General features: G+C 40.6%; 1 protein-coding gene across 1 annotated transcript in view; it reads right to left on the bottom strand.

Annotated features, from left to right (window-relative positions):
• Positions 1–15,854, bottom strand: part of ASAP1 (ArfGAP with SH3 domain, ankyrin repeat and PH domain 1) — a 294,522-nt gene that overhangs the window by 255,519 nt on the left and 23,149 nt on the right. Inside the window, exon 2 of the mRNA XM_063451064.1 lies at positions 3,230–3,319. Within this exon, the coding sequence (XP_063307134.1) occupies positions 3,230–3,288 (59 nt within the window). The 5' untranslated portion in view covers positions 3,289–3,319. The remainder of the gene's footprint in view (positions 1–3,229; positions 3,320–15,854) is intronic.

The raw sequence follows: 15,854 nt of genomic DNA, 5'->3' as shown, positions 1-15,854 counted from the left end.
GACAAAGTGGCAAACCATCTATATTTCCGATAGTTTTCGATCTACTCGTTTCAGGAACTCAGGTCTCAGTACTTAGTGTTTCAATGGCCATAAAGCCATCTTGGAATTGCATAGATTTCCGTTTCACAAAAACGTGCACCAATAGCAATGAATGTCTTATTTTTTTATATAAATTTAACATAAAACAAGGTTGCAGTGTGGGGCGGAGCTCCGTGATATCTCAGCACAAACAGCCAAAAAAACGACCAATTTCACCCCCCAAACAAAAAAACAAAGCTGACCTGCATTAGCAAACAAGGCAGTAATGGGCAGGAAAAATAAAAAGCAAAAACCAGACATGCCCATACCGGGCACAAGCATTGGGGACCTATGGCGGCGAGCACATGGCGCCCCTGAGCCCAACATGGCCGACTACATGGGTAAATTCGACTACTCCGACGAACAACTCTCGGACCCTGAAGATGCAGGCTTACCCACAGCACTGGCACCAGTACAGCCCAAACTGCAGCCGGACACAGCACAGGTCACGAAGGTCGATGCGGGAGCTGCTAGAAGAACTCCGCCGGAACATGTGGCAGACATGAGAAAAGACATTAAGGGCCTGACAGACCGCATGGGAACCGTGGAGCAAGACTCCCGCAACCACACACGGCAAATGACCATGCTTCAGCAGGAGATAAATTCACTGCATCAACAGCACCTGATGGTGGAACAAAAAATGGCGGCAATGGAAGACTCATGTCGCGCCCAAAATATTAAGATCAGAGGCATAGCAGAGTCGCTCCCGGACACTGAACTACCTCACATCATAAGGCGCCCCATAAGCAAAATAATCCCTCCGAAGCAGGCCAAGGGAGTGAGCCTGGATGGCGTATTTAGAATACCTAAACCAACGACGGCCACAAAATCAGCACCCAGAGACCTAATAATAGTAAAATTCCAAAAGCGACAGGACAAAGAGGCAATCATGACCACCATCAGAGGTAACGCACTGTACACCTTCGAGGACATGTCCCTCTAATTTTATGCGGACGTATCCGGAGGAACAATGGCCTGGCGCGCAACACTTCGACTCTTCACCTCCTTACTCTGCACACATAGTATCAGGTGCTTCACGGAGAAACCACATATCTAATAGCTGACCTGCAGGAGGCAAGAACGTACCTAACAATCTTGGAGCTTCCACAAGACTCTATACAACAACCCCGCAAAACCTCTAAGCCTCACGAGTGGAACCCGACCACCTCCGGGCCATTTGTCCCAAGAGGGTCCACCCAAGATGCACAGAAAACGGCCCACACTTGAGGGCCCCTCATGGGCCAGCAGGGCCAAACCACCCGCTCTTAACATTGCCTGAATGGCGTTACAAGGTTGTAAATATGTTCTGGTAACGGTATTTCTTTGTACCTTCACTGTGGAGGCACTCACACAATAGGTGATACACCAAGGCTGCTGGACAACATATAGCCACACACATCCCCCCCTGCAACCATGACATCCCGTGACATCAGGGCTGCGGAGCCGCACAAACACCGCCCTCACCTAGCGACACTGGCTCCAGCCGCCATAATTTAGCCCGGCATCTAGTAAAGCACCATACACGTACAGAGCATTCACTGCAAGCAGCGAGGGTCACCTCACCACTAACCACATCACACACAACGGGAAACAATCACCCTCTTCACCAAAGCCACTCAGAGTAACTAACCTCACCTGTATACTACCCACCTAATAAATCTCACAGGTTATCTGCCAGACACCCATACATACTCCTCAATAGTGCCGACCCAACCTCTAAAACGGGCACCATTGTATTGCCTGGCAGCACTCTGCATTACTTTATTTTTATCTTAATTTACCTTGTTTAAATGTCCGTCTTTTCTACACTGGTGCTCCATGACGGGGCCTGTATACATGTTTACATGTATGTTTCCTATAACGTTTTGCTCACTGCACACCCTGCGCTGCCCCAAACTGGGTGGAAGCCCCACTTAACAAAAACAACAGGTTTAACAGAGATTACACACACATGTTTAAATATATACAACGACCCAAATGTAAAATGCTACGAAAATGTCTTGAGTTCAAACACAGGATGCTAAATATGTCCAACGAACCTTATTGCATATCGCTCAGACCTAACCTGTAATATGTTTAATAGTTTAAGATGTTTTCATAATACAAACATGTGCACCGTTTTCCATGCCACTGTTCGTATTGCAATGTCAAAAAAACAAGGTTGCAGTAAACAGGGGAGCCTTGACATTTTTAATGACAGACCAACATTCCAAGTCAGAGAATCTTTAATAGCTAAATAAAATAGTCTATTATTTAATACTGTCATGTGAAATCAAAATGTCAAGATTCACACTAAAATATTCAAGATGTTGCCAAAGCAGAGTTGGAAAACTTTTTCAAAATCAGCAGTTTTTTCCTACATTTTGGATAATTAGTTTATAATTTGTTACAATTCACCATGTAGAGAATCTTACTTTAGACTGGACTTGATCTTTAACAGGTTAAGAAAATATATCCTCTCTAATGGATTTGCTTTATAAATAATTACAAAAACATGCATGTTAATCATCTCACAGCAAAAATATAATATCTTATCCTGTTCCTAAATAGTACTAAAAAAATTCCTTTGTGTTTCAAATTTTAGTGTTACGTGCATCTTTAATTTCATTAAATGATCAAATTGGACCCATTGTTCTAGAGTAAGCCTTTACCAGATTAAACCTGATGACTTGTAAACATACTCTTTCTTTGTAGGACGGTGCTAACATTGTACTGTATAAATACTCAAGATCCAAGACCTAGCCATTTTATAATTCCATCAAAATACGTAAATTATTAAACTGAGATTTCATGAGAATTATTAACAAAAATATGTAATGACGGCAAAAATTTGAGTCGTTTTTTTTTTCTTAAAGCAAATATGAAAACCGTTGTGAGTATTGTGAATTTACAGATTGTTCTAACTAAGCAGCAGCAATAATGAATATCAAAGGCATGGGTCTAATTTTAATCAAGCTTGAAATAGTACAGTATAGAATGATACTAAACATTTTATATCGAGAACTACAAACACGTGTAGGTGGGTAATAACAAACTAGGATTTGTGTATATGGCTTAAATGGATGTGAGACAATTATCATATAATAAAATTGTACCAATGCTTATCCTCTTTTACTTCTAAAACAAATGAATAAAAATAACTGTGACTTACCGAGTCCATAGTGAATCTCTTGATGAAAAACTCGAGAGCCGTGATGCCGAGGATCGCATGTCTCAGCTAGAACCGTAAAAATATTATTGCCTGCAGCAATTACAAGAACAACCCATTTTACAATAATATCCAATCATATTGTTTTCACTTTGTAACTTACAAGCCAAAGGTCAAGGAAAATAGAAGTCAGTATAGTCAAGGTACAACTCGATAGACAAAAATACAATAGAATCAATAGAATAAACACAGTCTCAGATTACCAGAATGGAAACCAAGACAGGGCACTGAACAAATGTCAAACTTAGTTTAAATAGCCCTAAGAGGACAGGTAAGAGGTGTAAAAAGTAGCGATCATGTGATAGAATGTCCGATGTATGACGCACGCACAGCCACGTTACAATTATGGCTGGGATAGGCAGAGCCCTTAGATGGCTCTGATGCACAGCCGCCGGTGTTAGTTAGCATGCCGGATGCCGGCACTACAGTATGGGAAAGAGTCTGCCGCGCCACCCCTCGAACACTGGCTAGCCACGTGGAAATGTACCGATGAGAAGCGCGACTTGCGGACGCTGTCCTAATTGTTCTATAGGTTATTGACAGATGATTTAGTCATATTGACAAGATTTTAGATATAACAACTTTTCAAACTTTGGCATCAACCTCACATACAATAGTTAGCTAGGGGAAACAGGAATTATAAGGAAAGTGAAGGATTCTAGATTATTCAAAGGCTGCCTGGGATAGAACAATAACACAGGTATCAAAATTCTAATACATACTTAAACCGACTTCTGTCACCGTGCCTATTTTGCACAGAACTCTGATGAGGACAGCTGCTCTTGGTGTCCAGTAACCGTGGAGTGCAGGGAAAGGTGAGTTTTACTTACCTGAACCAGTTCCACTTGGCCGCCACCATGGCCTTCTTGCTGGTCCTCTTCGTCTGCCAGGGGCCCATGTCAGTGTTGTACTCTCGCGAATGGAGGATCTCAACACTAAACTCTATGAAGCTCTATAGACAATTCTGATTTCCCCTTAGCCATCACTAGTGACGGCTGGCGGAAATAATTTAAATTGAGAGCTGCATATTTTGTCAAGCGTAGGAAATATACTAAGACTAAGTCATCCCTAATTTGTCTTAGTATATTTTTTGACTGTGTTGGAAGTTCAGTGAAATTCTAACACAGCCAATGTGAGTATTTCATAAAGATTGTATTGGTGGTGACAGAGCCCCTTTAAGACATACACAGTTAATACCAACAAAGGCCTCAATTTAATATTTGTGGATACCCTTTTCAAATTATCTAATATTTTTGGATACATTTTAAAAAAAATTATAATTTAGTATTTTGAAAAACATTTTGATATTTCTGATATATTGATATATTTTTATATTTTTTTTGATATTTTAGTATTTTGAAAAAATAATTTATAATAAATATTAAATCATTTCAAAAGCCTATTCAAAAATATTACATTAGGGTAAAGTTTAATTGGCTCATGAAATGTAGTTCTAGAACTATTTTTAAGAGACTGTGTGGAAAGTATCTAGAAGAAACATGTAGCCGCAGAACTAGTGTGTTAGATAGCAGATACCCACCATGCACTATTTGTGGTATATTGCCACGGCCATGACATGACTGGTAATGTTACAGCCGACCCAACCCTTGTTCTACATTCATATCTCAAAATGTTATAATGTATTTTGTAATGGTTTGTGGCTTCTAGAACATGTAAACTCTAGAACAGAGGTCAGCAACCTATGGCACTTAAGGTTCTTTTGCACGGCAGTCAAGTCTGCTAGTGACAAACAGGCTCTGGCCTATCAGGAGTACCAGTGGTACTTCAGATATCTGCTAGTGCAAACCCAAGCGCACTGCTGGGAGATCACGTCCTACCAGCTCTTGTGAAAGGGAATCTGCTCTGGAGTAGAGGTCCTGGCCTTGACCCTGGGCCCTAGTGAAGCCACCCACACTGTTAGATATACACAGAGCTGCAGAAGATGCCCCCACATACCAATAATACAAACAGCCCACACACAAACACACACGTAATCCCCATAAACACAACACCAATCCACATACACAGCCTCTCACATGCAATGCCACAAGCAGTCCCACACATACACACACCACCAAACACACTATGTTACATATCATCCACATACACAATTCCACAAGCAGTGCTCATAGCCAGCCTACATTCATATCCTACACAATACCACAAACTACTCATGAATATGTACAATATATAAAACAGCCCACATACGCACAAATATAAAGCTCTAAAGTAGCTGCAGCACTCATATATAATACAAGCCGAGTATGGAAACATACACACCTCATTTAAATAAAATAAGAAATAGGACCAACACGCCAAGAGACATAAAGATCTTGTCTTGGCACAGTACTTCTAAAAGGTTGCCTACCCCTGCTCTAGAAGCATAAAATACATTGATAGTTAATTTGTTTCAGTTCCAGATGTATAAATCAGATCATTGGGCAGTTACTCCCCACGTGCCAGGAAGCATGCACATATAAGTCATACACCCTAATTGTGCAGTTGCCTGTCATCTGTAAGAAAGCTGGGATTGTATGGATAATTAACTAATTAGAGCAAAAAATATATATATGATTTCCTCAGCTATAGAGCACATGTAAACAGTTAAAAATAAATTCATATAGATTGATATGTACAATAATCGGCCACAACATTAAAACCCCCTGCCTAATATTGTGTGCGTCCCCCTTGTGCTGTCAAAAGAACATTAGCCGCTGCAATCAGGGACCACCACAGCCATGACGGGGTGTACATGGTATGCAACAATCTCTAGGTAGGTGGTACATGTCAAAGTAACAACCGCATGAATGCTAGGACCCAGAACATTGCCCAGAGCATAACACTGCCGCCGCCGGCCTGCCTTCTTCAGAAAGGTCACCCTGCTGCCATCTCTTCTCCAGGCAAATGACGCACACAGATCAGGCCATCCACCTAATCTGAAAGAAAACATTAATCAGACCAGGCAACCATCAATTCTGATGCTCACGTCCCCATTGAAGGCGCTTTTGATGGTAGAAAGGGGTCATCATCAATGCAGCGTCATACACAGCTAACTGCGCATGAACTGTGTGTTCTGACACCTTTATATCATGTCTAGAACGTCGAGTGTCGTTTCACGGCGTTAAACTCTGTGGAAACTGCAGGAAGCACCTCTAGTGGCTGTCTGGGAGACTGCGACTAGAAGCAGTGTTAACGCTGCCATGTAAACATTGCAGTTTCTCATTGCAGTGCAGCTGTTGTGAGTGGACCAGGGCCCCGGAGGGCTTAAGTGGCCTAACCGCAACTCTTTGGAGCAAAATGATAGCGCACTGTGCTTTATTAATGTTATTGATAAAATTAGTTACCATGTTTTATTCGTTTTGGAATCAGTATTCCCCAAAATACAATCAGGCTGCTTACAAACAACATTAAACAAGGTATTTGACTATTTAACCCCTTAAGGACTGAGCCAAATGTACACGTTGTGTACAAAACAAAATGTAAACAAAACTTGGCATTTGCGCTACATGTCTGTCCAACCGTAATTCACCTCTTTCATATTAAATGCACCCCCCCTTATTATATATCATTTTATTCAGGGGAAACAGGGCTTTCATTTAATATCAAATATTTAGCTATGAAACATCATTTAATATGAAAAAAATGGGAGAAAATAAGAAATGTTGTAATTAATTTAGTTCTACATGACATTTTAACTGTCAATGTCATAATACTGTTTGCTTTTACTGCAATAAAATACACATATTTGTATTCAGCAAAGTCTCACGTGTAAAACAGTACCCCCTATGTACAGGTTTTATGGTGTTTTGGGAAGTTACAGGGTCAAATATAGCATGTTACATTTGAAATTGAAATTCGCCAGATTGGTTACGTTGCCTTTGAGACTGTATAGAAACCCAGGAATAAAATTTACACCCATAATGGCATACCATTTGCAATAGTAGACAACTAAAGGTATTGCAAATGGGGTATGTCCAGTCTTTTTTAGTAACCATTTGGTCACAAACACTGGCCAAAGTTAGCGTTAGTATTTGTTTGTGTGTGAAAAATGCAAAAAAAGCCAATTTTGGCCAGTGTTTGTGACTAAGTGGCTACTAAAAAAGACTGGACATACCCCATTTGCAATACCTTGGGTTCTCTACTATTGCAAATGGTATGCCATCATAGGGGTAATTTTCATTCTTGGGCTACCATAGGCTCTCATAGGCAACGTAACCAATCTGGCGAATTTTAATGTGAAAAAAATGAAACACAAGCCTTATATTTGACGCTGTAACTTTTAAAAACACCATAAAACCTGTACATGAGGGGTACTGTTGTACTCAGGAGACTTCGCTGAACACAAATATTTGTGTTTCAAAACAGTAAAAAGTATCACAGCAATAATATCGTCCGTGTAAGTGCTGTTTGCGCGTGAAAAATGCAAAAAACTTCACTTTTACTGGCGATATCATCGTTGTAATACATTTAACTTTTTTGAAACACTAATATTTGTGTTCAGCGAAGTCTCCCGAGTAAAACAGTACCCCCATATACAGGTTTTATGGTGTCTTGGAAAGTTATAGGGTTAAACATAGTGCTTGCAAATTAAATTCCCTATACTTTTGGCATGGGTTGTCAGGCAGGCCCCGCTAATTGTAATTAATTAGGATACCTAATTATGTAAAAATATTACATAAATATATATGTAGAATTAATATATGTATATATATATATACGTATGTGTAGATATATATATGTATATATATATATATATATATATATAATTTTTTTAATGACCTCACTCTCACATGGCCGGGGGGGGGGGGCCGGAGGAGGCAGGATCCGCCGCTGGGGACTCCCTGGGATCCCAGGTGAGTCCACCGACCGTGATCGTTGGCGTGGGATCGCAGGCGACCGGGTAAGTAAAAAAAAAAACGGAGGGCGTACTTTTACGCCCTGCGGCGTTTAGAGCCGCTTAGAATAGGGCGTAATAGTACGCCCTCCGGTTTTAAGGGGTTACATTGTATTTTTTGCCACACCTTTTGTGTGTTATTGGTAACACACATGCTAATTTATTAGTTACATTGTTAACCTTGTTAAATCTCTGTAGCTGTCAATCAGACAAACAGTCCAGTTAGTTGTTTGTTTAGTTCAGTCGAGCTAAACTGCGTTGGGAAGTCTGTGATTGGACAGCCAAAGAAAACAAATAATTAAATTCAAACCTTATTTGAGGGTACATATACTATATAGTACATAGGCCAACGGTTTCATTGCCATTGTATTTACATGGCACAGTGACAATAACGTTAAATCTGAATCTGGTATAGTGATTTATTTATTTTTAGTGGCTGATACAGTGGCACCTTTTACCTGCATTGCAAAAGTCTCTTTCTATACAAGAAATAATCCTGCTAGATTTTTTCAATGCTTTGTTCCAATGTCTGTACACCTTTAACCCCTTAAGGACCAAACTTCTGGAATAAAAGGGAATCATGACATGTCACACATGTCATGTGTCCTTAAGGGGTTAAAGCATCGGTAATAATACCTGCCAAGTCTCTTTCTTTGAACAAAGTCAAATGACTTTTTAGTATTGCGTTCTCAGGGTTTTAATCCTTATATAATCAGCCCACTAAGACCTCAAGATATCTGCAGCAAGAACACGATATTCAGTAATGTACAATATGTTTTGTTTAAGTGATATAAACAACATGATTTACAGAGATGGCAAATTATTCCACCGGGGTTTATGTCTTTCGATAATTGAGCAACTCATAGGTGCCAAACAATGTGGCAGCCTTGATGAAAATTATATAATTGTTTACAGAATGTGAATATGCAGATTTATTCAGACTAAAACCTTTATTATATTTTGTGCACGAAATTAAAGGATTATCATTTCCTGTTTGAGTTATTTGTGGTGTTTTGAAAAGAAGTAAAATCCAAAAATGTATAAAGCCCCTTTAATCTCACCTTCTTAAGTAATACATTAAAAGTAAATAATTGATTACAAAATGAGAATTGGGCACAGTGAACATGAATGGATAAAAGTTACTCAGTAACAAAAACAGTGGAAGAACATTCAGAATCTTTCCGCGGCCTTTAACTACTGTGTTTCCCTGAAAATAAGACATCCCCAAAAATAAGACCTAGCTTATTTTTGGAGGATGCTCATAATATTTCCCCGAACATAGATTCACAGGATTCCATTCACGAGTAAGCTAATCTATGTTCAGAAAAGTTTAATGCTTGCTATCGGTTTTCCCTTAAATAAGACATCCCCCGAAAATAAGCACTAGTGTGTTTTTCGGGGGGAAAAATGAATATAAGACCGGGTCTTATTTTTTGGGGAAACACCGTACTTGAAGTGTCAGTCGTCATGAATCTTATTTGAAATAGCACACAGAGTAGTTCTGCATCAGACATGCCTGACTATAAATTAATTTATATAACTAGGCATATCAAATATGTATGCCAATGTTATAGGAGTTGACCATTTTACTGCTCTAAGATCCTGTGCATTTTTGAAAAATAGTATGTAGTATCTAAAGGACACGCAGTAGGAAGGAGTGCAGGTATCTAGATCCATGGACTCAAAGTAAGGTTCTTAAATTGGAGACATGGAATTGTCAGGGTACTCACCTGTGAGACAGACGGCCAGACGTGGTCGCTCCTGGAATTCCCAACAGGGGTCTTGAACCGGGGTACTTATCTATCCTAGTCCTGCTCTCTGCCTCTGAGCCACAGCAGCTTTACCAGAGACTACTGATTCCGGTCTTGTTCATCCTGGCTTGGCTACTACACCAGGGGCTGCACCTTGACTTGTCTGTATCTCACCTGACTCTGATCTTCATCAGCAGGGTATTTAAACCCAGCCTCGCCCTGTACTCATTGTCAAGTCTTTGATCTAGTGTTCCTGTGTCGTACCAGTGTTCCTGTTTATTCTGCTTCGTATATTTGACCTCGGCTTGTGACTACGTTTATTCTGACCTCTGGCATCCCTTGACTTCGGCTACTCCTTGTTGTTCCTGACCTCTGGCATCCTTTGACCTCGGCTATCCCTCGACTATCCTGCTGGTTCTGTCCTTGCCTGTCCTGCGAATTTGGTACTGCATCCTGCACAGCCCCCGTGCACAGACCCACAGGCCAGGTGAATTCTTACCTGACCACCTCGGCCTGTGGCTATCTGCAAGGGTGAGCGACATATCTGCGCTACAGACTCCCAACTCAGGTAAGACCCTGACAAAAGACTTGACCAATATGGAGTCCGCAGAAATGTGCTCACCCTCACTCCAGCAAGTGTCCAGCCTGGCCCAGACTGTTTCGGAGTTGCAGCAGGAAATTTTTTCTCTTAAAGGCGCAGTACATCCAGCTCCGGAACCCTTTGTCATCATGCCTGACAGATTTGATGGTAACTACACGTCCTTTCAGTCATTCAGGATGGATTGCGAGGTATTGTTTTCTTTAAAGCCTCGAACTTACGCCACGGATTTCATCAGGGTCAGAGCGGCTATCAACCTGTTGTCTGGACGCATTAAAGTTTGGTCTTACCAAATGTTGCAGAGGAAGAGTCCTGTCCTTGTCAGCTGGGAATCCTTTATTATTGCTTTGGACTCACAGTGCAGGACCACTAAGCCCAAGCCAGCTCCACCTACTAAAAAATCGCAGAGTCTACGTTACCAAGGAACCGAGTACTATCACCACACCCCAGTAATGCCCTCTTATGATCCAGTTCCCAGGAAAACTCCAGAGGTATCCTGTGTTCCACTTGATCCTGAGGAACCTATGCAAATTGGACGTGTCCACTGCAAAGTCACACCTAGGGAGAGGGACCGAAGGAGAAGCCATGGTCTGTGTTTTTACTGTGGAGAAGGAGGACACTTCATCACGCTTTGTCCTGTTCGCCCTCCTAGACCTCCAGCTCTCCGACTGGATAATAATATTCTTCGTCCAGTGTACACCGCTTATCAGCCTAAAGAGCTACAAGGGAGCAGTTATTCCTGTCCAGGCTTGGCTTCCATGGAGAATGCTATACCCCCTGCTCCAGAGTCGTCTGCATCTACTACCAAAGTTGCTTCCTGTAGTACCACCACTACTTCCTGCCCACTTGAAATGGATTTACCTAAGGATTGTCATTGCTTCTAATGGCACTACGGTCTGTAAAAAAGACCTGGAAGTGTTCGAAAAAGCACTGCTAGCTACGAGCACTGTCCCTCCCGAAGTTGTGGAGGTTTTTGTCACCCCTACCCGGAACCTAGACCGATCGTCAGCCGTACCAGAAGCTGGTACTGGGAAATCCCGAGCTAATCAGGGATTCCATACTGAGGACTTTCACTATGGGGACTCGATGGATTCTGAGAGTGACTCTGGAGAGACGGATTATTTCAATGAGGAGCCTACTTACGCCCAGAGGTCGTTTTTGAAGGGGGAGGTACTGTCAGGGTACTCACCTGTGAGACAGACGGCCAGACGTGGTCGCTCCTGGAATTCCCAACAGGGGACTTGAACCGGGGTACTTATCTATCCTAGTCCTGCTCTCTGCCTCTGAGCCACAGCAGCTTTACCAGAGACTACTGATTCCGGTCTTGTTCATCCTGGCTTGGCTACTACACCAGGGGCTGCACCTTGACTTGTCTGTATCTCACCTGACTCTGATCTTCATCAGCAGGGTATTTAAACCCAGCCTCGCCCTGTACTCATTGTCAAGTCTTTGATCTAGTGTTCCTGTGTCGTACCAGTGTTCCTGTTTATTCTGCTTCGTATATTTGACCTCGGCTTGTGACTACGTTTATTCTGACCTCTGGCATCCCTTGACTTCGGCTACTCCTTGTTGTTCCTGACCTCTGGCATCCTTTGACCTCGGCTATCCCTCGACTATCCTGCTGGTTCTGTCCTTGCCTGTCCTGCGAATTTGGTACTGCATCCTGCACAGCCCCCGTGCACAGACCCACAGGCCAGGTGAATTCTTACCTGACCACCTCGGCCTGTGGCTATCTGCAAGGGTGAGCGACATATCTGCGCTACAGACTCCCAACTCAGGTAAGACCCTGACAGGAATAGAACACTAATAGTGTTCAAAGAATATTAATAGGTTTGTGAGACTGGATATTATCAAGTCCTGGACTGTTTATTGGTTGCACACTGAGTGGAACTGTGGATTATGTCTACAATACAAACATTTATATTGAATATGTTTTATGGTCCGTCCAAAGACAATCCACCATTTATTTGTGTGTGTGTGTGTGTGTGGGGGAGGGGGGGGGTGTTAGTTTTAGTAAATTAGTAGTTTGTAGTAGCATATTAGTAGTTTGATACTATATGTGCAGATTTGGGAATCCCAGCAAAACCTGTTGGGAATCCCAGCAAAAACAGTAGGGGGTAATTATATGTGCAGGATGGTTTGATCTGCATAACGGTACAAGACAGGGATGTACCTTGTCCCCTCTCTTGTTTATTCTTTAAGTCAAACCCCTGGCAATAAATATTATAGACAACAAAAATATTAAAGATTTTATTACTAAGAAAAGAGAAATTAAGGTCTCACTATACGCTGATGACACTCTGATATCTATAACATCACCTAAATCCTCTCTACCATGTTTGATACAAGAGATATATGAATATAACGCAATATCAAATTATAAATTAAATATTACAAAGTCTACTGCTTTGTCCATAAATATAGAAAACCAAACTAGGGATGAATTAAGCAAAAAAAATCAATTGTATATGGACAAAGAAATAATTAAATTATTTAGGTGTAATAATACCCACTCAGGTAGACAGAACAATGGAAGTAAATGTTATGAACTTGTTATGAACTACAAATAAAACTTTGAAGGAATGGAGATTATATTTAGTTTTCATCGTTTCTATAAAACACATTGGGGTTATGTGGCTGATTGTCCATTTCTCAAATTCTCAGTTTGTGAATGAATCAATTACAAGATGTCGTGTGCACATTAGCTTAAAAGGTTAGGATTTTGACCAGATGGTCATCTATTTATTTCTGGAAGGGGAGTTTAGAGCAGAGATGTTAGAGCAGAGATGTTTAGGATCTTAATGGAATAAGGAGCTATACATTTTTAATTCTTTCAAAATATTGGGCAGCATGATGGTTAGATGATTAACATGACAATATCATGGCTTTATAATGACCATTCAGAAATACAATAACGTAAAGGACTGGGCACACAATTGGAGAAGGTTCCAAGGCAGATTTATTGAATAAAAACAAGCCTGAGAAAGGCACTTTTATGCCAAGTCCTTTACTTTGCTGGATTTGTGAGTGGAATCTAATCTGGAATCTAAGCTCGTCCCTGTGATATGTGCCTTCTCACCTTAATTGTGAGTATTGCCCGAGTAACTTTACGGAGATAATTGCTCAACAATTATTTATTAATTTTGTTACATATGAGACATATGTAAGATTTAAATGTTAAGATGGAAAATATTGTGAAAAAGGTCCATCCCTGTTTTGTGCCATTGGCGATACTAAATAGAATGAAGGAAAAATGTTAACACAAACATGCAAATTAAAGGAGGAGGAGGTGTACTCAGTGCTCAACCATACCTGCATGCCACACTCAGTCTCATATACTAAAAGACACTCATGAAAATCAAGTCTGTCCTATCAAAAGCCTGAGATCCGGATTGTCAAAGTCATGTGTGCTGGGGGTACATCTAGTCCCCTAGCACACGATTGTCGATTTTTCTCAGAATGTGCAGTATTCAAGTGACAGAAACAGTCATGGTGGTTGGAGAAACCCTTTTAACATGAGAAATAGACATAAACAAACATGCAAACATAAATTCATCCATTGTAGTACAAAAAATTGAGTTATGATTTGGTTAATGTCAGAGATGTGATGACAAAATATGAACTCTTTGCACTGCTTCATAAAACCTTAAAAGTCCGACATACTGTGTGAAACTAAATGATGTCTTCATAGTAATTATTTATGCACCCAAAATGTTTTGCAATAGAGGCAGAAAATATCAAATGCTAGAGTTTTAAGTGCACGGAGACTTCAAAAGATCCCTTTAAATTAGTAAACGTATACAAAGATATGCTTGCTTGTTAAATAATTATGTTTAAACGAACCTTTCAGACTTGCAGTTCAAAGTATTCTGCCTGATTTAGCTGACAGCAGCTGGAAATTGGGAAAACAGAACTAATTTGGATCTGCATCAAAAGTTTTTGCATGATTTCAAATACCCTAGTGAGACGAGAGATGTCACCCACGTGGGCACGTATCATTTGAAATAAACATTCGAGGGGATTATTTATGTTATTTCTATGCTAAGTAAAACTTTTCCAGTGAGGGAAATATTCGAATCAATAGGGACATTACATTTATTTACACATAATTATATTAACTTGAAATGATGTAAAATGCTGTTAAAATGATACATTTACTGTCTATTGTTATTACAAGATATTGTCTTTGAATCCATTTGTGTCATCGGTAGATCCCTAGTTATACTACTGCTATATCCCTTTGTCAGTCTTCAGTTAAGCAAAGAATCATGACTCATACCTCCCAACATGTCAAATGGACAAAGAGGGACACTTTTATCTTAGGGGTGTGAGTAGGAGTCTGGCAGGGGGCAGGGCTATGTTAAACATTTTAGGTAACTTACTAATAATTTATGCAACTAAAATGTAATTGAGAACAAAAACAATGTATCTGATTTACACAGACTGATTTGTAAACACATTTATTATAGTTTAAAGAGTATTATTGTTTTGTTATACAATGACAGGATTATTCACTAAAGTGAGATTTCAAAGTGAATTCGAAGTCAATGTCAAATTTAAGGTCCGAGTAGGCAAAAGCATGGCTGACTTCGAGAATTTTTACAAGATGGTTATTTACAATTAAATTAGAAATTCCCTTGGAATTTAGGGATGACACCAATTCTACATAATTCATTTTAGGGATGTTCTACATAATTCATTTTCTGCACTTTCAGAGTGTAGTGGTGTCCTGGAGATAGGCACTGAGGCTAGTGGTGTTGTGCAGAGAGGCACTGAGGCTAGTGGTGTTGTGCAGAGAGGCACTGAGGCTAGTGGTGTTGTGCAGAGAGGCTTGAAGACTATGGTGAGGCCTAATAGAAAGCAGTTGTTGTTGGGGGATTCCATCATAAGAGGTGTGGAGATGGACAATGGTGGTCTTGTGAGGTGTCTTCCCGGAGCTACTGCTCACAGAGACAGGAGACGTATCTGTAATATTGTTAAGCAAGCAAAGCAGCAAGGGGAATTGGATGTGCCAATGATATACGGCAGGTTGCTTCCACACTGTCATTCTCTGAAGTTCTGCCTGTGCATAACACTCAGAACGACAGGCGGATGCGTATTAGGGACTTTAACTTGTGGCTTGGTGAATGGTGTCGGGAGCAAGGATTTGGCTTTATTGCTCATGGTAGCTCTGTTTGGAATGGAAATAAACTGTACAAAAAAGATGGTTTGCATCTTTCTCAAAAGGGAACAAATGTTCTCAGTGAGCAGTTCAGAGGTTTTGCTAGGATGTTTTTAAACTAGGAGGGGGGGCAAAAGGGTGATAAAAGACCAATCCAATTGTCC

This window comes from Pelobates fuscus, chromosome 4, assembly GCF_036172605.1.
Source record: "Pelobates fuscus isolate aPelFus1 chromosome 4, aPelFus1.pri, whole genome shotgun sequence".
Lineage (NCBI taxonomy): Eukaryota > Metazoa > Chordata > Amphibia > Anura > Pelobatidae > Pelobates > Pelobates fuscus.
This window is presented reverse-complemented; position numbering and strand designations above follow the sequence as displayed.